The sequence below is a fragment of the Nymphalis io genome, chromosome 9 (genome assembly GCF_905147045.1).
Source record: "Nymphalis io chromosome 9, ilAglIoxx1.1, whole genome shotgun sequence".
NCBI classification, from domain to species: domain Eukaryota; kingdom Metazoa; phylum Arthropoda; class Insecta; order Lepidoptera; family Nymphalidae; genus Nymphalis; species Nymphalis io.
The window spans coordinates 13,569,958-13,594,183 of record NC_065896.1 but is presented as its reverse complement, the minus strand read 5'-3'; the positions used below and the strand labels follow the sequence as shown (position 1 = coordinate 13,594,183).

Genomic DNA, 24,226 nt, shown 5'->3' with positions numbered 1-24,226 from the left:
GTTTACATACAGTACAGTAACAGTAACAGCCTGTAAATGTCCCACTGCTGGGCTAAGGCCTCCTCTCCCTTTTTTTTTTTTTTTGAGGAGAAGGTAATAGGTTAGGTTAGGTTAGGTTAGGTTTACATATTGGACAGAATTTCATTCGGCAAATTATTCACTATGTTTCGTTATGTGTAATTATTATAAAAACGTAAAAAAGTCAACTAGGTAAACTGACTGTTGATAAAGTTATTTCGTCACGCTGTCACGCTGTAATTTCACAATGAAATCTTAGCTGCCGTTCTTCGATAGTTTTTCCTATTACTTAAAGAACTTAGTAAAAACCTGAATCTTATATACTGTAGTGTTTCTTGAGCGACACAGCTTTTATATTTACTTACGATTTTAAATACTTTAACCACTATGGTGGCTATTGTCTGCACAGACACCATTATCACAAAAAACACTTAAATTTCCCTTAAAAATCACTCTTTAGTTATTTATATCAATTTCAAGATCACTTTTCTTTTGTTTTCAGTCCGTTTTTGTTAACTTGTGGCCTGTCACTGGTTGACTTCGTTTATCAGCACCTAAGGCTTATCAGTTGGGTCTAATCTTATCTGTTCAACGAATTAGTAGGACAGGTTGCCTGTGGTGTATTATTTTAGAATTTATACAGAATGCAATATTGAGTTCGCGATACAGTTAACGTCAGCAAACCCATTGAATTATTTTACCCATACTTGAGGTATTATTTTCAGAAACATTATTTCTTCTTTCATATTACGTAAATATGGTATAACAAAACATATTAGCATAGTAAGGTAGTAATTGCCTGTAAAAATCCCACGGCTGGGCTAAGACCAGTGTCCTTTGGAGGACAAGGTCCTCAATATGTTTTAATATCAAATATATATTAAAATAACAAAACTATATAGTTCAAATGCATTTTATATTAATTGAAATAATTAAAATATTCATCTTTCTGTACAACTGTATTTCTTACTACAAAATTCAGCTAAAGGAAATTAAAGAAGTTGGAAAGTGTCGAATGACAATTATACGACATAAATATTAGGAAAGCCTTAAATTTGCTCCTTAAAAACATTTCTTATTAAAGAAACTTTATTTATTACAAACGTACTTACATTATGTTTCAACTTTGATCTATGTTACTATTTTTTAAAAAGCCCTAATTACAATTTTCAGGAGTTAGGCCTCGACATCTCGGCCGAACAGATCGCGGAACTCGAGTCCGCCATACACGACATCGACTTTACCTCTGCCGCAGAACACGAGAAGAAGGTTCGTCACGATGTAATGGCTCACGTCCATACCCTGGTCGAACGCTGTCCCCTCGCAGCGCCTATAATTCACCTGGGAGCAACTTCGTGCTACGTTGGCGATAATACCGATTTAATTGTTCTTAAGCACGGCTTAGAATTATTGTTGCCAAGACTGGCTGCCGTGATAAGCCGTTTGTCGAAATTTGCCGATGACAATAAGTAAGTTTAGATTTAAAATTAATTAAGATATTGAAGTATATTAATTTAACTGCCTCGTTGGTGTAGTGGCTTTATGTTAGGCCGCTGACCAGGAGGTCCTGGGTTCAATTCCCAGGTCGGACCAATAAAATTTATTGGGTTTTTGTGTCAGAAAATTTTCAGTAGCAGCCCGGAGTCTGGAAATTGGAAATGTGTACACTCCCGTGCCTCGGAAAGCATGTAAAGTCGTTGGTCTTGCGTATATGTAATATCATCTGCGTAGTTGGCTAATCTCACTTGAGATTGGCCGCCGTGACCGAAATCGGTCTGGAAGGACATTATTATTATTATATTAATTTATACTGTCTTTATTATCTATTTCTTTTTGTTTCTCAAGTGTACTGTATATATGTCTTGAAACAATGAATGTATTATACCATAATAAATCTTGATAGGTCTTGTAAATCCTATATGATGTCGTCCTGACCTATTATTAGAATAAGGTTAGAGTAATAAAGAGTGTTTGCGCACACGATTGAGAATGGCTGCAGAGGCTAAAATCGGAAAAGAAGGACGTCATCAACTTCTATATTAAATGTTTACTATAGTTACTAAGGAACTAGATAAGGCATATCGATAATAATTGTTATATGTTTGCGATTACAGATCTATACCCATTTTGGGTTTCACGCACTTGCAGCCAGCTCAGTTGACAACTGTTGGAAAGCGAGCGTCTTTATGGCTCAGTGATTTACTAATGGACGAGCGCGCTTTATCCCGTGCACATGATGATCTCCGATTCCGCGGGGTGAAGGGTACTACTGGAACTCAAGCGTCATTTTTACAACTATTCAAAGGCGATAGTGCAAAAGTAAAAGCTCTAGATAAAAGAGTCGCCGAATTAGCTGGATTTGATAAGCGATACATCGTGACAGGACAAACATATTCCAGAAAAGTAGATTTAGAAGTTATATCAGCACTGTCAGGTTTGGGAGCAACGGTGCATAAGATGTGCTCAGATATACGCATTCTGGCGTCACGCAAAGAATTGGAAGAACCTTTCGAGGCGTCTCAAATAGGTTCGAGCGCTATGCCTTACAAAAGAAATCCTATGAGATCAGAACGCTGCTGCGCTTTAGCACGTCATTTAATAACACTACACGCGAATGCTGCAAATACACATGCAGTACAATGGTTGGAACGCACATTAGACGATTCAGCTAATCGACGCATTACATTGGCAGAGGCATTCTTAACTGCTGATGCAACTTTGCTTACGCTTCTTAACATCTGCCAAGGACTTGTAGTATATCCTAAAGTTTTAGCTCGCCACATAGCTCAGGAACTCCCATTTATGGCAACTGAAAATATAATAATGGCTATGGTACAAGCCGGAGGTGATCGTCAAGTATGTCATGAAAAGATTAGAGTACTCTCTCATGAAGCCGGAGCTGTGGTAAAACAAGAAGGAAAAGATAACGATCTTATTGACCGTGTTAAGAATGATAAATATTTTGCTCCTATAATACCGCAGTTAGAAAATATTTTGGATGCATCAACCTTTATTGGCAGAGCGCCTGAGCAAGTTACCGAATTCATCGAAGAAGAAGTAAATCCTATTCTGAAAAAGTATAAAGGTGCTTTGGCAGAGGTAGAGAAGCCAGTATCTTTAAATATTTAAAATTGTATTTAAATAATTGACACAATATTATTAACCATTATAATTGTTAATTGATATGAAATAAAAAACAAGACATACATGAATAAATGATATATTTACATTACAGCGTTTAAAAACATATACAAATGACTCCACAACTTCACAAAACATAATATACTAAAAGAACTAGACAATGGTAACTTATGTTCAATCAATGCCGAAAGTAATGCTTTGCTTTGCAATCATAAGCTTCAAAAGACCATGAGTAATAAATAACTATGAATTAAAATTATAACAATCAAACAAATAAATAAGCCTAGAGAGTTAAAAATGAGAGACTCAGCTAATTAGTTACGCAAATAAAAATTTCAAAAACGTAGGATATTCGTGATCACATCTTATCACAATTTTGATGGCACGTTGAGATTTCAAAGCGTTCATTTGCAATATTATATTTTCAGAGAGCATTTGTGAGAAGTGTGTCGCCTTGGCAAGCCGGTCCCTGGCTAGGCCAGTTACAAGCGCCTAAGTTAGGGTCAAAGCTAAGCTGAACTGGGCAATTGAATACGTGAAGAGTAAATCTTTGTTTAGTACAGTCCCATCGACAAGCATAGAACTTATTACATTGCTTGGGGTGACGGAACAATCCTGCCCTCTTACAATCTATCGAACCTTGTAAAGTCTCATCTCTGCTTCTCCAACCTCCAGGGCCGTAACGATCAAAGGCCTGTGAATCAATTTCAGACACAGGCGATTCGGATTCCTGAACAATATCGGACGAGGATTCTCCATTCAAAACAATTGTTTTATATGTTGGCGCCACTGTCACATTCTTGACACGTGGCTTAATTCTTACAACTCTCTCTGTCGTTGAAATTATGGGTGTACTCGAAATAACACTCGCGGAATAATCCTTTTGAATAGGTGTTAAAGCAATATTATCATTACTGGCTTCCTGGTATTCTTGATAGAAGGAATCGTCGGGTACAATAATAGGGTTAAATGTAGAGGAAACTATCGGCGTAGCTGTGGCTACAGTATTCAACGCTGAGCTGGTTGAAATTCGACCTGACTTTCGTGTCCAGGTATTTCCATTGATGTCTTCGCGTCCAGCGTCCTCGTAAGTATTACTGTAATCATCATTATCATTTTCTTGGACATTTGGTCTTTTACCCTTTAGAACTAATATAGGTGATTGACAACTACAAACTGCACCTAATTTTCTTACAAGAAGAGGGTTGAAGTCGTTAATTTTTGTAACTACAGCTACTTTAGGCTTTGATTTTCTCCTCACATCTTGTGTAACCTCAACCAATTCTTGTTGGACGGGCACCGTAGAGTACGAAGATTCTCCGTTGGATACTACAACGGATGCTGGTGTACTGTAACCGCCCGAAGAAACTAATCCCGCGTCGGTTCCAACCGTACCAAAACCGAGTAGCTGAGATTTGGCTGTTTGAACAACAATATTTTGTTTCCTTGTGGGAGTTGAAACTGTCGATACTATGGACGCAGTATTATCAATTGATTGTTCTTGATATGGATTATATCTAATTTTTGAAGAATCTGTACTTTTGTATTCAAAACCTTCAATACTTTTTTGTGCAATTTGTTCCACTGGTGGCAAGTATTCTGGAGCTCGATACGCTGTTGTTGATTCTACGTATGATTGAGTAGTTGACTTTACTGCGGGTCTTAAATATTTTGGTCTTGTTACTTTTCTGGCAGTAGTCGTAACCTCAGGTACATAAGTCGATGTAACAATTTGAGGAGATACATAATAATTATCTGATACAACAGGTGCAGAAGTAGTGTAAGCTGTAGAAACTAATCCAGCATCAGGTCCAACTGTTCCAAAACCTAATAGATTTGATTTAGCTGTTTCAACAACAATATTTTGTTTTCTCAAAATTGGTGCAGCAGTCGAAGATACAGAAACAATTGGAACACTATAATCTTGATAAGTACTTAACTTGATATCGGTGTTTCCTGTTTCACCTCCCTGGTTATAACCGAAGCTTTCATAATTGACTACTCTTGAATTCGATTCCTCCAAAGCAGGCGAATATTCCAGAGTCTTAGTTTTAGGTGATGCGGTTGATGGTGTTTTGTAAATATTATCTACTGGTGGTAAATAATCTGGAGCAGCGAATTTAGGCTGTGTGCTAGGGGGTAAATATTCCCTTGTTGTACTCGTGGAATATGTTCGTGGACGATAAGTAGAAGTCACAACGGATGAAGCAGTGGATACAACAGGTGGCAAATATTCCTCAGCTTTATATTCTACTTGTATTTCAGGTGATTGATATCCGGCTTGGTTGTATTGTGTTGTTTTTGTGTCTGGGAATGACGAAAAGTGTACTGATTCTACTATTTGCGATGTATCAGAAATTGATTTGGTATTAGAATATTGTTGAGAATAATCTACGGGTTTATAATCATACTGGTCTTGAGCACGTACGAAAGAATTTTCTTGATAAACAATTGGCGTAGAGGGCGTTGAAAGAGTATATGTTTGTTGATATTCCTTTCGTGGTGGTATATATTCAGGAGCTTTATATGTTTTCACTTTCTTAGGAGCTTCGTATTCTGCATAATGATCTTCATATACTAGTGAAGATGGAGTTGTCGAAACAAATACAACATCTTTCCCAGATTCATATTGAGTATTTCCGGTTCTCTGTGCCTGGTGGAATACTTGATGCGATACGACGCTTGCATCAGAGTATTTTGCAGTATTTGTTGTCTCAATATTACTCTGTATTTCTGGTTGACTGTATGAATATCCTTCTTGATTTATATATGCTTGTTGTGCCGAAGTTTCATACTGAACAGGCTTAGTAGCGAAACTTATTTTAGACTGTTGAATAGGTTTATACGTTTGCGTGTATACGGTTGCAGTAGGTTCCGCGTACGAAACTGGGGCAATATTTTGAGTATACTGTAGGATAGGATTTTTATAAATAGATACAGCGGGCTGTTGGTAAGTGAATTCAACTGACGGAATTGGTGTTGTGGAGGGAATTCTTTGTCTTTCAACTTTATGAAGAGTTTGTTGACTATGCGATATTGGTCTGTAAGTTGAAGTAATGATAGGTGTGGGTGTTGATGAAACTATCCTGGTATTTTCGTAACTTACAGCTGGCTGTGTGTAATCATACCCTGAAAATGATGTGCCTTCATAAACATTAACTTTATTAGCCTCAACTTTATGCAGCGTCTGTTGACTGTAAGACTGGGATTGAGGCGTAGATTGTTCTGCATAATATCTAGGTTCTTCGTAATTATTACCAGAAGTATATTGATATTCCGTGGATCCGATATTTGACCCTCTAGAGTCTTCTCTATGTATCGTCTGTTGACTATACGATTGCGGTACGTAAGTTGGACTAACATATGTCACTGGTGTAGTCTTTACTGTATACTTCAGGAAAGGGTTCTCGTTGATGGTAACAGGTGTTGATGAAACCGTTGGCCGAGCAGTTGATGTAACGTATTGGTTAGTTTTGAATCTTTGTACAGTTTGTGAGCTGTAACTTTGTGGTGTATAAGATACCGTAGGAGATGGTGTGGAATATTGTGTAGCTGTTTTTGCCGCTTCTTCAAACTCAATAATTGGTTGTTTATATTCGTATCCTTCTTCCGAATGGTCTTGAGAATAGGTGTTCAATTTACTAGCGTCTACAGTATGCAAAGTTTGTTGGCTAAACGCCTGTGGTTGATAGGTTGATACTATAGGCTGGACAGATACAGCTGGTTGTGGAGTTGTATATTGTGTAACAGTTTGTGGAACTTCGTAATTTACAGCTGTGTTCACTATACTTTGTCCACTCGTATCAACCGAAGGCAAATAAGTATTGTGGATGGTTTGTTGACTAATTGATTGTGCTGTTGGTTGAACATAGGTAGAAACTGATGGTCCTGTAGTATAAGCTACTAGTTTTCTAAATGGCTGTTCAGTAACAGGTCTTGGTGTAGAGTACTCGAAACCTACAGACTCTACTTTATGTATAGTCTGTTGGCTATGTCCAAATCCTTGCGGTTGATATGATACTACGGTCGCTGATGGTACTGATGTTGTGTATGTAACAATATTCTCTTTAACAACAGGTTTTGTGTAATCGTAACCTATGGAATCTCTTTGTCCTCCCGATTCAGCATTATATGTTGATGAGTAATCCCTATTTTCGTACTGATAATTTAACTCTTGGTTATAATCGGCTACTTGTACTTGAGGAGTAACCTGTTTGATTGGAACAACTGTTGGTTGAACGAACGTAACAGCTGGCTGAGTGTAACCGAAAATTTGCTTAATACTAGTTCTAGGGGCTTCTGGTACGTATGTTGTTTTGTAAGTAACCGGTAATGGTGTCGCTGTCGTTGGAACTCCAGATGAAGTGGGTGTGGTACCCAAATTGTAACTTTCAATATTTTGACTATCAGTGCCAACATGGCTTATAGAGACTGCAGGTACAGCTGCTGTATAACCTTGATGGACGACGTTGTGACTATAAGATTGACCTTGATAGTTACCGCGGTTTGCATAATCCACATCGACCAACGATGTTTTTCCTACAAGTTCAACATTAACTGCTCCAGCTGTTAGAGTATGTGAGGCACCATTATATACATCCCCATTTGTGACATATTGTCCGGCATCGCCGTTGTTATAACTGCCATGGTAAGTAGTAGAGCTGGCACCAGTAGTGCCGGTAGATCCACTTGTATATGCACCTACTTGACCTTTGATGCTGTACAGATTTTGAGCTATTGCAGGACCTTCGTTAAACTCGATAGCAGGCTTTGGATAGTCGTAACCGCGTGATGCACTGTCTTCCTGATTATAAGTACCCGTGTTGTAAGTTCCAGTATAACCTCCAACATCATACTCGTTTGTTTGTTTATATTTAAAATCAACGTGTCCGTAGGGCACGGGAGGAACATCAATATGTTCATAAGGCTTAGCGCGATCTCCAGCAGGATTGTGAACATACGCTCCAGATTTATCTTTACGGTAATATCCTCTGTTATATTTTCCGTTGTCGTATGTTGGTGATGCGCCAGGATAAGCATGATTTCCTTTATATTTTCCCGAATTGAATCGTGAAGATGATTGAGCTGCTCCTGTGTTTAATTTTTGCGCTGAGCTATAGGTTCCTGAAGCGCTGCCCTTATTATTAGGTAATCTATAATCATCAAGAATTAACGATCCACTACTGTATTTATCATTATCATGGTAGTTTGTAGTTTGCACTAAACCCTTGTTAATATTATCTGCAGAAACAATATTATAGGAAAGGCCACTCGACTCTCCTTGCCCTCCTAAACCTAAATCTAGAGACCCTTCATCTATTTGATATGTTCCTGGTCCAGCAAATCCTAAATTGGAGAGTTCTTGGGAAGCAATATAATTGCCATCGAGGATGTCATCTTTAGTAAGATATCCGTTTTGTATTCCTACTAGATTATCCAAAGATGCTCCAGATACCAAACTCTGGTGAGCAGCTATGTTGACTGAGTCAGCGGTTTTTCCCTGGAATCCAGTTGCGCCTGTAAAAAAAACCAAAATATTATAAGTCTATTAAATTTGCTTACAAAGAAATACGGTAAATTCTGCAAATTAAATTATTTAAAAATGCTCACATTTTTTATATACATGACATAAATTATTTATTCTTGAATAATTACATTCTCAAATGCGGATGTAAATGCCATAAATATAAAGAAAGTTGGAAGTATCGTGTAAATAAATAGGAAATATGCATCGATATTTAGACGCGCTACGGTATTAAAAACTGTTTTCCAAGATGAGACCACCTAATTTTTATTTGTAATTATTACCTTAATAAAATTATTTACTTCAATATTAACATTATTTGTATGATATATTATACTTTAAGAATGCGATTGACAAAAATTTACCCAAAAAAAATATCGTTTCCCAGCAATGTTTAGATTTACATACCAGAAAGTGCACCAGCGGAGAAACCAAACGCCTCAGCCTCGTATCGGGCAATGTTTCCGCAGCCAGGCACCAGCCAGGGCCATTCGCATTTTAGGCGTTCCGCATCGAAGCCGAGACCGAATGGACACCGGAACTCATAAGCAGTCAATGGTGCCTTTCCATGGTCCAGGCACGCAAAGAACCAGCGGCAGTTCTCTGGATCCGCGTAGTATCCTGTAAATGACAAAATGAAAAATAATTTTTGACGTCAATTCTTTAACAGAGATAAAGCTCTAAGCTGAAATATTGGTACAATAGGTACATATGTATTGTCCTACCAAAAGAGCCTTTAGTTTAGCATATTTTTTATAAAAATAGATATATTCATCCAACAAAGAAATATTAATTTGAGCTACACATACTTATGTTTACACAAATCTCAGGCCACTAATATTTAATTCATTTAACTGGTACTCCACTATTGTTTAATTCATTTAATTATTCGCCAAATGCATACCTCTCACGCTCAAAATTACTTTCCAACTAACAGCTACTCGTATATATTATATCGAAAAATGTAATAAAACAAATAGATAAGAAGTTTAGACGGAATAGATAAGAAGGAAGAACTTACCTTCGCGGTCGGGGCACTGGAATCGAGAGTGTGGTACTGGCGCAATCTCAGAGGAGCCGGGACAGGCCTGCGAGTGCGGCAAGCTACCGGGCCACACACACACCTCGTAGCGAGAGTCAAACGCAAGACCAGCGGGACAGTCGAACTCGAAAACCTAAATAGATCCAAAGTTGTTTATTACATAATATATAATTATATGTATGTAATAATATAATATATAATGTTAACATTAGTTGACAGTTCATAATTTATAGCTCAGCTTATCGTACAACAAGATCGAATCAAATTATAATATAAATTATTTAAGTTTATTTTTGCGAGCTCCATTGAATATTTATTTTTATGGTGGAACCATCGTAAAATACAGTAGTTACTCGTTTCAGACAATTCAGTTACATTAGTAATTAAATATAATCGAATTATAATTTATCACTCATGGGTAAATGGAAAATAAAAACATACGGTGAATTCGGGTGAAAGCTGGTCGAATTTGACACAACGATAGAATCTAGCGCAGGACCGAGGATGGACGAAGTAGCCTTGACGTGTGCAGGAAAATTCGGTTCTCGTGTCCTGAAATTTAAAAACAACATCGAATTATAAAAACTATTTTTGGTGATATTATAAGAAAACAAAGTAGTAGTCTGTAAATGTTTTACTGCTGGGAAAAGACATATTCTTTCGTTAAACCGAAGGTTAGCTTAGTTTAGCTTATTTCATAACGCTGCTGCAGTGCGGCTTAGTGAACACACGTGTGGCAAGGCAGGTTTCCTTGCAATGTTGTCCTCCACCACTGAGTGATAAATTTTATTACAAACGCTATATAAGCGTATGAGAAGTAAGTTGCGTTAAGCGAAATTTGACAGTGCAATCCGAAGTCGTGCAAACGCAGTTGTGTATTTTTTGAAGAAAACTTTGTAAGTGTTAGAAAACTTGCTAAATTAAAAATTTCTAATTGTAATTACCTCTCTTATCGAATGTATAACGCCATCGGAGTCGACAACTTGTGTGATTCGGTACGGAGAGACTTGCAGAGCGTCCAACGCGCGGATGTGGCCTGGCGCCGATAGGATCTCGTTCTCGAGTGATCTGTATAATTGAAAACAATTTAAGATATTTAAATAAGTTCAACATCAGACATTTATTATTATAGGCATAATATATACAGACAAAATAAGCAACTTACTTATTTTTCTTTATAAGAATATAAATAAAAGTGCTAAACTCATCGTCAATCACGTATCCCAGTGTTTTTAGAAAGTCCGAAAAATGGCCTCATATTATTTACTAATTAATTAACAAAAATATTTAAGGTTGTACACATATATGGTACCTACAGTATGTTTTGAATGATATAAGTTTAGTTACTTTTAAAATAAATTCATATAAATATATAACTCGATTTGAACAACGTAATTTTTGATGATTTCTTTACCTCAGTACAGCAGCCCTAGGGGCTCGGCTCTGCTGGTTCAGAACTTTTGTTAACGCAGCCCTCAGGGTCGGGCCGCAGGGAGTCTCGGAGTCACGGTCCGACCTAAACAACGCCAAGCCTGCTAAGCCTCGGACACGCGCATATTTGCCTTTAACGTCAACTGAGGACGCGTCTTCGAATGATATCCAGGTTTTGTCCCTGAAAAGAAAAATATAATGGCTTAATAAAGCTACGATTTTAATTTATAATTTCAAATATACGTAACTACCTAAAATTTCTACATTATATAAGTTTGACGAATTAATAAAATGAAAAAAGTCATGTTATTTTAGCTAGAGCCGATATATTTAATTATTCACATTAGCAATACTTAATTTTACTTAATTATTTTATGCAGATTTGATTCACACAACATAATTAACACACGTATGCTAATAAAAATTGCACATAAGACTGAAATGTCAATCAGTGAGGTCGCGATTGAATAAATGTCCGTATTATAATATAAACTATAATGTGGTTGGTAAAATTAAATCCACACTGGATTAAAAGCAATAGTTTCTTTCTGGTATAGATTTTCATTTAACTAATTTGTTCTCTTAATATATTAAGATAAACTGTCATAATAAGTGCTTATTATAATGTAGTTTCCAAAGAAAACTTCATTTATCTCTTTTTTCATTAATGCTATTTATGACAACAATGTATTGTTTAAACGTAAATGCTCACTTAAATGCGTAAGGCGCTGATAGATCCTGATCTCTTTCCAAGGTCCATCTTCCTTTGCGCAATTGTCTGCAGAGTTCAGCTTGATCGATTTCTTTAGGATCATCATCTTGAGTAGGGCTTCCAGGAGTACTAAGGGTCTCATTGAGGAGTGTGAATTGTCTAGCGGTTGCTGGTAAACTGATCACAATTTTAGACGCTGGTACTCCCAATCCGACCACGAGATCCACTACTGAATCCTATAAAACCATTTTAATTATAAAAAACTGTTTCTACTAATAATAATACTACTTGCCCTTAACCGATTAGTACAAAAAAAATCATGAACTCTTTCCTTAAAGAGATTATCTAATATTCTTCACAATAACATAAAACATTTTAATTAATCCAATGAAGTTGTTACAAACACAAATATTCCTAATGTATCCAACATTACGCATATTTTCTAAAATATGTGTTTCCTCCATGTATTATTTGCTCATTAAATATCCTGTTTCAACTATGATATAACTATAAATTTGTTACATTTAATTATGAGACATTTGTTGTCGGAGCCGGATAGAGGCGATGACTCACTTAACGTCAAATTAATTTCATTTTAAACATTTTTATATCCTTGTTATAATAACATGACAAACGCCTACACGATTTACTCAAGCAATTTTCCATTCCTCTTCAAGCTTTGACACGATTTGCATAGAATTTAGCATCTAGGCGAAGGTGATTCAGTATATTATAGAATGATTTAGTAAACTCAACCTTTTCTGTAGTCAAAAGATGACTAAGCATGAGACATTATCTAGATTAGATTAACACTCGAAGCCACTTAAAACTTTAAATAAAAGATGCATCAGTTACTTGGCCTAGTTGTACAAAAATGTAAGAAGTATTTACTACTTAAAAGAACTGTGAATTGTTTCTTATTGTGTAGACAATAAAGACGAAATTAGAACAGACGAAATTAATACAATCTTGCAGGATTTTTCTTGTAACACTAGTTTACCTTCGCACTAGTTTAAAATGACACAAGATTATGAGTGAAATAGAAATTATAGATTATGGTATAAACTCTGCAGCAAAATATAAGCGTGTAGGTATATGTATATAAAGATAATTGAATAAATAAAATTTTAAACATTTTCATAAAAAATAACAGAAGTACATTATATTAGTTTAAGATAATGACAGAGAAATTATAATTATAACACGAACAATAACAGATGCACATTTAATTGGAAACAAGATTTTTAAAATGCTAAATCCCTAAACCTCGTCTTAATAGCATTGTGCCTTAAAAATAACATGAGATAGAAATACAGCTATAACGAGACACCGTTAAAAAAAGTGTATCCTTAAAAGTAGGAGCAGTAACGAGAGCGAACTAAACAAAAATAGCTACAATTTATTTTTAAGGCATAAGGAAAACTTAAAAAACGTCTTTCTAAGATTTTAAAAGCCACACTAATACACAAATGCAATAAGGAAAGTTTTATTAAACACCTGCCACAAAAATTATGAAATGCAGTGTACTCAGTATAAACAAAACAATACATATTTTTCAACTGTTGTTGTTATTTTTATATATTTTCGGACAAGTATTAACGAATTTATTTTTATTAAAAAGTTATTAAAAGTAAAAAACACAAATTCTATTTAAAATCTATATTCAGTAACTCAATTGCACAATATATACGGTTTTACTATAGTTATGATCCCAAAAAATCATTAAAATAAACTAAAAAAGAAACGTTTGTATCAAAAGATTATTATTGAGCAGTTTAATTATTAGGAATGGCAAAATTAAAGAAATATTGAAGAAACCATACGAGTATGTACTTCCACTCAAGTCTAGTCGTTTTCTTCACTACATTATCGTCTTTATATGAATTACTATTAATAAGTAAATGTAATGTTTAATAACAAAACTTTAATTTGACATCTTATGTCAATATCTATAAAACTATTATACCGACATTAAACTTAACTGCAACCGACCGCGTGGAATGGTCGCGTTCGCAGCAACATTTCTACTTTAAATCGCAATTCTGGGCGAGAATTGAGCCAGCCCTCCTGTTATTACCTCTACTGGTGAGAGGTAATAAGTGGATGTGTTTTATCACTTACCGTGTTCATCATGTCCCATAACCCACTCAATCGACTGGGATGATAAGTCATCTTCTTCACCAGACCCAAGGCGTGGGTTTGAACCATCATTAAATCGACTTTCTTCATGAGAACCCTAAGATCGTAGTACTTCGCCAGTAGTTCCGGGTGCGCTGGTAGTGCCAAGAACAATGGTCCTCCACCAGAGGAGCTGATGGCGGATCTGGCAGCATCAACGGTCTCCAGAACTTTAGACTTGTTGAATATGTGGTGAGCGCCGTAGATTTCCAAACCTTGGACATGCTTAGACTTGAATAGGTCTTCAAGTTTCTGTAAAAGAAAAACAAAGACAATTAATAAATAAAAAAACACCGAGATGAACCGGCAAGAAACTCAATATTATTGGTTACATGCCAAGATTAAGTACGCCATGTTATATAATAACCATAAGTAGATTATGATCATAATTGACGGGATATCCTTGAATCCCAGTAGTATTTTACTTAAAGACATAATAAAAAATGTCATTAACCTTGAGATATTTAAATAATTAACTTCGCCTTGATTATTATTATTGATTAAAGCTATTTCTAACGCAACGTGTATTAGGAAACTGTCACTTGATCTTTCGCAAACATTGAACGTTATTCGTAACAGAGACATCTTTATGAGTTGATGAAATCAGTTTTATTCCAAAAATACATACGTATACATTATACATGTTATCTAGTAAATAAACAAAACAAACAAATGATTTTCACTTGCCGGCTCTAGTTAAATACTTGTATTTTATTCATGGAAATTTTAGTTGTTGTTATTTGACTATTTATTTATTTTTTTGTTTTACTTTTAGTGTATCCATTCTAAAATAGTCTTCAAGATGGTTTTACAAAACAAATTGTATATATATTTTTTGTTTCATTAATAAGTCATTACAATTTAAAATTTTATTTATTTATTTAATAGGAACACTAACAATATACATATTAAATGGTGGCATACAGAACATTCACAGAGAAAAAATCAACTTCTGATATGTATATCAATTATAAGTGTACACAACATTCACAAACTATCAATAAAATAGTGTACACTAAATGACGACAATCATGTCCTCATCAATCTGATGGTGACAATGATAGCCAATTGCGTAAGAGGTATTATTATTGCACAAGTGTGTTCGCAAACATGGGGTATTATTTCCTTCGTGCTTTCCGAGAAACGGGACTGTAGATATTTTTTTGCCGATCACTGGTTTTATCTCATGACTCAAGTCGGAACTGCAGTCTTATAACTCTTAATACCTCTCGTTCCCGACAAAGCACTAATAGTAGTTTTCGCCTATGTCTTGGAGCAGGTGATATGTATAAAATGTATTCCTTCCCTTGGGGTTTAGCCTCGACACACGGAGCTACTTTTGCATTTAAATATTAGTATAAATTTGAGTTTTAACCGCGACTGTCCTAATTTATCTTGCTATACTTGTCGACAAAGTTGCACCTGTCGCGTCGTCCGTTTGTGCACATGATCACTTATAACGCAAAAGTTTAGAGTGTATACATATTGAAATAATGACATGACTTGAAATAAAACATGGCTTCCTCTGATATCCACAATTTGAATAATAAAATTATACTGATACATTTAAAATAAGCGTCCTTTTTGAAGGTAGGCTGCTAAAAATCCACAACTATTTAAATATTATCGACTTAACAACCGGTCGTAAGTTTTGTGAATGGTAAAATAAAATTGCATAATTCAAATTCATACATAATAAGGTAACGTAATATACGACACTGAATTAACTTCTTAATTCGTAACAAGGTCAGCTTTGATCATTTAAAATCTTTATCCGCTAACCAGTTACAGCGCTTTGTATAAGTTGTGACAAGCTGGGCATAAATAGAACATTATGTATATAACATGCATTTAAAACAGCAATTAACTTTAGTCTGTATGTATATATTTAAACGAACGTGCCGTGCACTTCGTATCTCACTATGGAAATTCAAAACGGTGATACGCTATTTTGATGCGTGTATTCTTTAAATGTTATATTTATTATAGTCAATGTCGCGAATCAACTTCTGACATTTCACCATCGTGCGGTAAGCTTAGAGTTTTGAATTATCTCATCTATACCCGTAAAGTTGGAGAGTTTGTATGTAGTCTAACTACAAGTCTGTCCGATTTGATAAGGGTATTTTTGGGTCAAACAGACGGTTTATTGTTTTATAGGGAACTTTTTTATATCTAATACTTGCCCACCCCCCCTTAACAAGTGGGCAAAACTGCGGGCTAAAACTACTAAACTATATAACTTCAATTTACGAATTTAAATTGTGAAGCAGTAAACAGCAAGTAATGAACAATACATGTCAGTTTTATTTATATATTCTATATTGCTTCCGGCCCAACTGGCCTTTATAGAGTGGCATCGGCTGGGTGGCCGAGGATGTGAGGGCTCAGTGAGATGAGTTTTAAGGGTGTCTCACGCGAGAACTTCAAATCATATTTATACAATAGACAACAATTTGTTGTCTTAAAAGGTTTTAGCTCGAGTCTATATAAAGCCTGCTCCGGGGTTCCTCAAGGGTCACACTTAGGACCTTGGCTCTTTAATATCTTCATTAATGATATTTGCGATACGGTACATTATAGTAGAGTATTTTTATTTGCGGACGATTTAAAATTAACAAAAGTAATAAACAACTTAGCTGACTCAGAGCTCTTACAGGCGGATATTAATGCTATATATAATTGGTGTAAAAATAATAAAATGGAATTAAACGTCAGTAAATGCAAGCATATAAAATTTACGCGGAAGCTCAATATAATCAAAACAATATATAGCATTGATAACATCAAGTTGGAGGAAGTTTTTGAAATAAGTGATTTGGGTGTCATTTTTGATGACAAGCTTACTTTTGTCCCGCACTTCAATAAAATAATTACGAAAAGTTCCAAAACGTTAGGATTTTTAATTAGAAATGGTAAACACTTCACGAATAACACGAAAAAAATAATCTATAACGCTTACGTGCGTAGTGTACTGGAGTACGGTAGTGTTGTGTGGAATCCTTGTTACAATGTACATCGTCTGCGTATAGAGAGAATACAGAAGCGATTTGTATATCATCTATCCAGAAACAAAAAAACCTCATACAATAAATCTAATAAAAATTACAGCAATCTCTTGAAAGACTTTAATATGGATAGTCTCTCTGTACGCAGACAATTATTAGATCTCTCTTTCCTATTTAAGATAATTCGTAACGAGATCGACTGTACTTACTTACTTGAAAAGATATACTATCGTATTCCAAGGCGCAATGTTCGTAGTTTTCTGGGCACTTTTGATGTCAGAATATCAAAAACGAAATTAGGATGTAATGCACCAATGCCTAGATCATCACGGTTGTACAATGGTTTTTGTCAAGATCTAGATATTTTTAATGACTCTGCCATGATTTATCGTAAACGGGCGCTAGAATTGTTGAGAGATGCAAATAAATAATAAATAAATAAATAATGTTATCTTAATTTTATTTTGTATTAATTAGTATATTTTTAGTAATTTTTTTGTAACGTAAACTTTGCATGAATTTAATGAATTATTTAATTTTAATTTGTACCTATATCAATTTCAAACTATTTGTGTTATTAATTTTAATTTTATTAAGTGCATGTTTATTTTTTTTTATGATCTTTAATTTGTACCAATTTGGACTTTTTTTTTTTTTTTTTTAATCTTTCTACTCATGTTGCTATAATTATGTGTTAATGTATTTTTAAAACAAATATTGTAATTGTTGTGGCTACTTTAAAAAGCTTCACATGTTAGCTATTTTCACTAAATTGTTTTACATTTGTCATTAAAACATGTAGTAGCTACTAGTGGTCCTTAAAATAAATAAATAAAAATAAAAAAAGAATGTACCTCGGCTTAAAACATTGTCGGATCGACGTATGCTATAAGCAGGTACTACTAACTATAAATCAAATGTAAGTATATTAATAAATAGCTTTATAGTTTACTGTTCATTGCTAAAAGTAAAATGTTACATTATATCTACGAACAGATTATACATTTATATGTAGTGTAGTTTGTCTAATAAAATATACGCACACTATCGTAAAATTATATCTTATCTATGATCTTATCGACTGTTAATTACATAAATTAAATTTGTATAAAATTCCAATAAACACCTTTATTTTAGTTTACGATATATCTGTGCAACCTTTGGGAAATCAAATATTTTCTTCGATAGCTGTTTACCTTTTTCGTAATCTAAAAAAGTGAACAAAAACACTATGGATGTTTTTGGTTTTTTTAAGTGTCTCTCGCGAAATGATTTACGCGTATGGCGTATGGTGCATGGCGATGTGCAAATCGCGGGTTAGACCCATACCACTTGGTCTATTGTCATCCCAACTCCTAACACAAGCCGTTTTGTTTGTACGAAGCCGCAACCATGCAGTTTATATACTCTTGATATATATACAATAAATATATCAATGTGTTCGTTTTGTAAAGTACCTTGGAGGATATCTATGTTATCTTATAAATTATTTATTTATTTTAACGATCGACACTGAAAATGAACAGATTTAAACATTTGGTCTCTTCATTACACGTGACCTCCTTCCATTCCCCAATTAGGATCACATTAGGCAAGAACAGGGCTGCCAGATTTTATAATTAAATACGTTAATTATAATTGCATTCTTTGTAATCGATATATCTCTTATTGCCACAAAAAAATATATCTACTCAGCATTATTTCAAATTTTAAAGAACTTGATAACACTAATGTTATTATAAAAATAAATTAAAGACAATAAAAATGAATCCAATGAACAATTCTGACCCATTAATGCAGTTATTTTATTGAGACTTACACCTAACAAAAAAAGGTATTTAAAAAAACGTACCTTCCTTTTCTGTATAAGTGCACAAGATTTATTATTAAAAACTAAAATGAACACCTTGATTTTATTCTGTAGTCCGAAAGTTAAACATAATATCGTGCATAATTTATACATTTAATAAAACTATAAATATATCCTCATATGAAATTATTGAAAACTCCAATCGTGCACGTCATTTCTGATGTAAAGGACAACGCGTTTAAGCTATAAAACACTTTATTGAAATAAGATCTGTCCGAATTGCAATAAAATATCGTGATCCCAATTTATGATATCATAAAGATATTGTATATACGCGTAAAAATATATAGCTTAAACTAATTTTATACTTAAGTTCTTGGTGGTAGGGCTTTGTGCAACCCTGTCTGGGTAGTATCACGGTTTGAAATGTGAGTGAAACAGTGTAGAAGTACAAAGGAAATTACATCTTAGTTTCCAAGTTTCGTTCGCATTGACGTTATAAAGAATGATTAATACTCGTTTTTCTTACAGCGCCAGTTTTTATTATTATTAGGTATTTTAATTATTTTTAGAGAAAATGATTACCGTGTCAACCCTAAGTGGGACGCACATACTGACAAGACATATTGATTATTTTAATGGCACTACTAACATATGGACAGGATGTCTAAGTCCGACCACAAATCAGTGGGAAAAACATTAAAAACTTTTTAGACTTGTAAACTCATTACGCATTACCTAATTGTATTTCATAAATTATTTATAGTATTTGGTCGGCTACGCTATAAAAACACGCACTTTTTATTTATCAGACCTAGATACGGTAGTCAGGCCTTGGATATAGACGATAGGAAATAAAAAAATATATAATCGTAGTAAATATGAAATAATTAACTTTATTTCGTTCAATTAAAAGAGTAAACTGAACTGAACTGGTATTATTTTTACTTATATCAATCAATAGATTATTAAAAAATTGTCTTAGTGTACAAAACTTTTTTTTTTATATTCGTAATGATAAAAAATGAGCAATGAAACTCTCATATCCCTTAAAATAAATATTCTTGTTGCATTATTGTTTGCATTTGTTTTTATGAAATATGAACATTTGTTTTTTTTAATAATATCATAAATATTAATATTCGTATTCTGATTTCTATGAGCCAATGTCGTTAAAACCATTAGTTGTTAACAAAATGTCGTTTGCATCATTAATACATAAGATTAATTGTTTCCGGTATGTTGGTTGGCAAGTTACCTTAACTTGACAAAACGAGCAATTTATTCTTCATTTTTAAGAGTCAAGACATGTACGTGATATCTTCTTATAAGTGTTTCTAAGCTGAAGAATGAGGGCTTAAATCCGGGAAGGTCAACTGAGTTTTCTGCGTGTTGGGTGAAATTTGCCTCGTGTATGGTATGTGGGTCACGATGAAAAGAGACTATGCAACCGCACAGGAGATAATAAGGTGCGGATGTATGTGCGCCTGCAAAATTGTACCGCTTCACTTCACTTTATTTCCTCACTCTATCTCCTTCACACTCTCATAGTTCTATGGAACGGTAATTAGTGCCTTCCGAAGCACGAGTATGTAACCCGTACGGTATAGTTTGACTCATGATAGCTTATCACACTCATTCCGTACGAAGAGGGTGCAATCAAAAAATAAATAAAACGTTTCTATAAAATCTTGTACTTATATAATATCCAACACAGTAGCTAAAAATAAAACAATGTAACAAAAGATTAAATAATTTTACTTTCCTCGTAAAAAAACATTTCACAATACAACGTTGGAGTCATTGCCATTGTTTGAAGTATTAAAAAATAAAACTGTCAGCTGTCATTTGGGAGCTGTCATTATGTCACTTATTACGGTTTTTAAGAGACGCGTCTGCAAGACAACGTCGACACCCGACGGCCAAGCCCATAGCTCTTAAGGAGTTAAATCATTGTTACGCAACGCGCGCCAGCACTTGCTGGTAATGTCTTTTCGAATTTATTTGGTATTAAATAAAGAAAACCCTTGAACGTTTCAACTTATTTTTATAAAAATGTATATGTGTTATTTATGTTTCAGAATATAATATAACCACGATAAAAGCTCCAGTAAATGGAAGTGTAGAAATACTGATTCTGAGTTAATTTGTTGCTTTTACATATTATTCCTTAACATCTAAATTGATTGAAATAGTGAATTAATTACTTCCTTGTATGATAGATATAGATTCGCTTGACGCTATTTTAAATGCAGTCATTTGTTATATATGATCAAAAATATACAAAATAAGTATCGTATGACCTACTTCACCATATAAAAGTATTTTTATCAATTTTTCTTCCAGTGCAAAGTTCTAGTCGCACTTAGTCGCACTTAGACTCGCAATTTTAATATTTACTACTTTAATATTTGCATCATCTTTTATTTTGTAACAAAGCGGCAAAATCACCGGCGATGAATATAATTATTATTCTAGAATTCGGATAATTAATGAATTAGTACAACTTAAGTAATCTTTTTAATTAACTTCTAAGTCATATCTTTTAAGGAAACTAATTGTGTGTTGGTTACATTTTCTTGCATTAATACTTGTACTTAATCCGCTTTACACTAACAATATCCGAGATGGCCCAGTTGATTTGATACTTGTATTTTAACAGATGGGTACAAATCTCGGCTAGTACCATATTTTTCATGTGTTTAATTTATGCTTATAATCTCTTGGCGGTTAAGTTAAACATCGTGATGATACCTACACAAGTCGTGATATTCTTTCATACATGATATTCTTTTATACACGTGTATCCACCAACTGGCACTGGAGTAACGTGGTGATAGACTCCAAAAACCTTCTACTTGAGGGGACCTCTCCTCTTGGACAATTAGGTGCACAAGGTGGCACATTTACAGAATGTTATATTATTTTCACACACACATTAATAGTTTTATTTTAAAGAAATTAATAATTCATACCTCCCCCCCCCCCAAATGACTGGATAGTATGGGTAATTGTAGACACAACCATAATACAAGAGGATAGAATCGAAGTTGAGACTTTCACATCGCTAGGCAGCCCACTGACCGATGAGCTATTTTTTTTTTTTTTTTTTTTTTTTTTTTTTTTTTTTTTTTTTTTTTTTTTTTTTTTTTTTTATTTATTTAAGTTTACAAAACTGACTTACAACTAGTGCATACAAGATAAAATCTACGCTAAACAGAGTGTTAATAAGTTGCAGTCTTCTGGATGTAAACCTAGCATGCTTTAAAAAAACATATTTAACAAGAACAGTACTTGTGCAATTACTAACTAGTTAATTATTTAATTATTACGTAAACTAATGTGATTTTGTTTTAAGTTTATTCTTAAGAGAACCAACAGATTCACTAAAGACATCTAGGTGTTGACGACTACAATTCGCAAGCGAGCAAATACGGTAAATTGGCGAATGTTGACCAAGATTTGATTTGACATCAGGTAGGCTAAATATTTTACGATTTTGTAAACGGCTACCTTGACGCGGAATGTAGAAACTAATTTTAGCAAGTAGATCAGGTGCATCAATATATCCGTGCAATAATTTGTATAAAAAAAGAAAGTCAGCAGCTTCTCTTCTATATTTAAGATTTTGCACTTTATAATTAATTAGGCGTGCATCGTAAGAGTTAAAATTCTTAGCATTTAGATCTGTGTACGCTAAGTAATATAGAAAACGTTTTTGTACACGTTCTATTCTATCAGAGTGCACCTCATACCCAGGACTCCAAGCAACTGAACAATATTCTAGGATACTCCTTATTATACTATTGAAAACTAATATTGTCAAGCTTGGATCTTTAAAGATTTTCATTAATCTTAACACCAGACCAGATACTTGCGAGGCTTTTGATATGATGTAATCAATGTGATCTCTAAAGCTTAAGGTGTTATCTATTATCACCCCGAGATCCCTTACACTCGTTGACTCCGTAAGGGGCGTACCGTCGATGTAGTAAGTGTGTTTTAGTGGTTTTCGTTTTCTACAAAATGTAATATGAACACATTTATCCTTATTTAGAGTCATACGATTTGCAAGACACCAACAAACAAGGTTGTCGATGTCACTTTGCAGGATTTCTATATCCTCTGGTGATTTAATTTCCCTGTATATTTTTAAATCATCTGCGTATATTTGATATTTGGATTTAAGTACTTTTCCAACATCATTAATGAAAACAAGGAAAAACAAAGGTCCTAGGTGTGACCCTTGCGGTACACCAGAGGGTATATTACATTCGAGAGATTTAAAACCTTTCAAGGCAACTAATTGGGATCGATTCTTTAAGTATGACTCACACCAACGTAACAAGGAACCATGAATACCCATACATTCCAATTTGGTTAAAAGAATGTCGTGGTGGACTAAGTCGAACGCTTTTTTAAAATCCAGATATATAGCATGTACCTCATTATTCTTATCCACAGCTTCAGAAATATCAGATATGTAACTAACTAGATTAGATGTTGTGGATTTATGTGGACAAAAGCCATGCTGGTATGAATCAAAGTAAGGTTTTAAATGAGAATACATCTTTTTTTGAATTAGTGACTCAAAAACTTTCCCAAAAGTAGATAGTATGGATATTGGTCTGTAATTAGATATATTATTAATGTCTCCAGACTTATGAATTGGTGTTATATAAGCAACTTTCCATTTAGCTGGGAATATTCCCGATTGAAGTGATTTATTATATATAGTTGTAAGAGGGTTAACTAAAACTTTAGCACAATTTTTAATAAATATAGGTGGTATTAGATCGGGTCCCGCCCCTTTATTGCAATTTAAGGATAGAAGCTGTGTTTTAACCTCATGGTCTGTTACAGAACATTTGGCGTATGTGTTATTAGTACATTTAATACTAGTTAAATATTTTGGGTTGAAAGGTGGTAACTTATGTGTGGTATCATAGATCGACTGAAAATTATAGGAAAAAAGATTACATATTTCCTGTCCTCCTGTAGCTTTTCTATCATTTAATATCATTTGATTGGGAATCGACTTAGAATTGCATTTTCTGTCTTTAAAATATTTCCAAAAGTATGTAGGGTTGTTACGAATATGGTCTGATATATTTTTTTTGAAGAAATCATAGCATTCAAATATCATTTCGTTTGAGCGATCTCTTAGGAGATCATAAGTGTATTTATCCATAGGATTTTTATACTTCTTGAATACTTTATGATATTTTGATTTTTCCTTAAGAGTACGTATTAGAGAACGTGAATACCATATGGGATGCTTGCCATCACGGGGTTTGGATTTTGGGGTATTTTTGTAAATAGCATTTAGTAAAGTTTCATAAAAAACTTCTATCATTTCATC

The 24,226-nt window shown here is 34.1% G+C and overlaps 3 protein-coding genes across 4 annotated transcripts in view; 1 reads left to right on the top strand and 2 right to left on the bottom strand.

Annotated features, from left to right (window-relative positions):
* Nucleotides 1-574, bottom strand: part of LOC126770704 (uncharacterized) — a 32,283-nt gene extending 31,709 nt beyond the window's left edge. The window contains exon 1 of the mRNA XM_050490216.1: nt 384-574. Within this exon, the coding sequence (XP_050346173.1) occupies nt 384-434 (51 nt within the window). The 5' untranslated portion in view covers nt 435-574. The remainder of the gene's footprint in view (nt 1-383) is intronic.
* Nucleotides 1-3,247, top strand: part of LOC126770700 (adenylosuccinate lyase) — a 37,026-nt gene extending 33,779 nt beyond the window's left edge. Inside the window, exons 1-3 of one of the 2 annotated variants that reach the window (XM_050490205.1) lie at nt 626-730; nt 1,192-1,487; nt 2,133-3,247. In XM_050490205.1, the coding sequence (XP_050346162.1) occupies nt 1,303-1,487; nt 2,133-3,147 (1,200 nt within the window). In that variant the 5' untranslated portion in view covers nt 626-730; nt 1,192-1,302 and the 3' untranslated portion in view covers nt 3,148-3,247. Of the gene's footprint in view, nt 1-625; nt 731-1,191; nt 1,488-2,132 lie in introns of those variants that run through there. The other variant, XM_050490204.1, reaches the window with a different exon arrangement.
* LOC126770697 (uncharacterized) overlaps nt 3,223-24,226 on the bottom strand; it is a 43,475-nt gene continuing 22,471 nt past the window's right edge. The window contains exons 2-9 of the mRNA XM_050490199.1: nt 13,990-14,298; nt 11,869-12,104; nt 11,140-11,337; nt 10,670-10,793; nt 10,167-10,277; nt 9,705-9,858; nt 9,092-9,304; nt 3,223-8,676 (exon numbers count right to left, since the gene is read on the bottom strand). Of these exons, the coding sequence (XP_050346156.1) occupies nt 3,584-8,676; nt 9,092-9,304; nt 9,705-9,858; nt 10,167-10,277; nt 10,670-10,793; nt 11,140-11,337; nt 11,869-12,104; nt 13,990-14,298 (6,438 nt within the window). The 3' untranslated portion in view covers nt 3,223-3,583. The remainder of the gene's footprint in view (nt 8,677-9,091; nt 9,305-9,704; nt 9,859-10,166; nt 10,278-10,669; nt 10,794-11,139; nt 11,338-11,868; nt 12,105-13,989; nt 14,299-24,226) is intronic.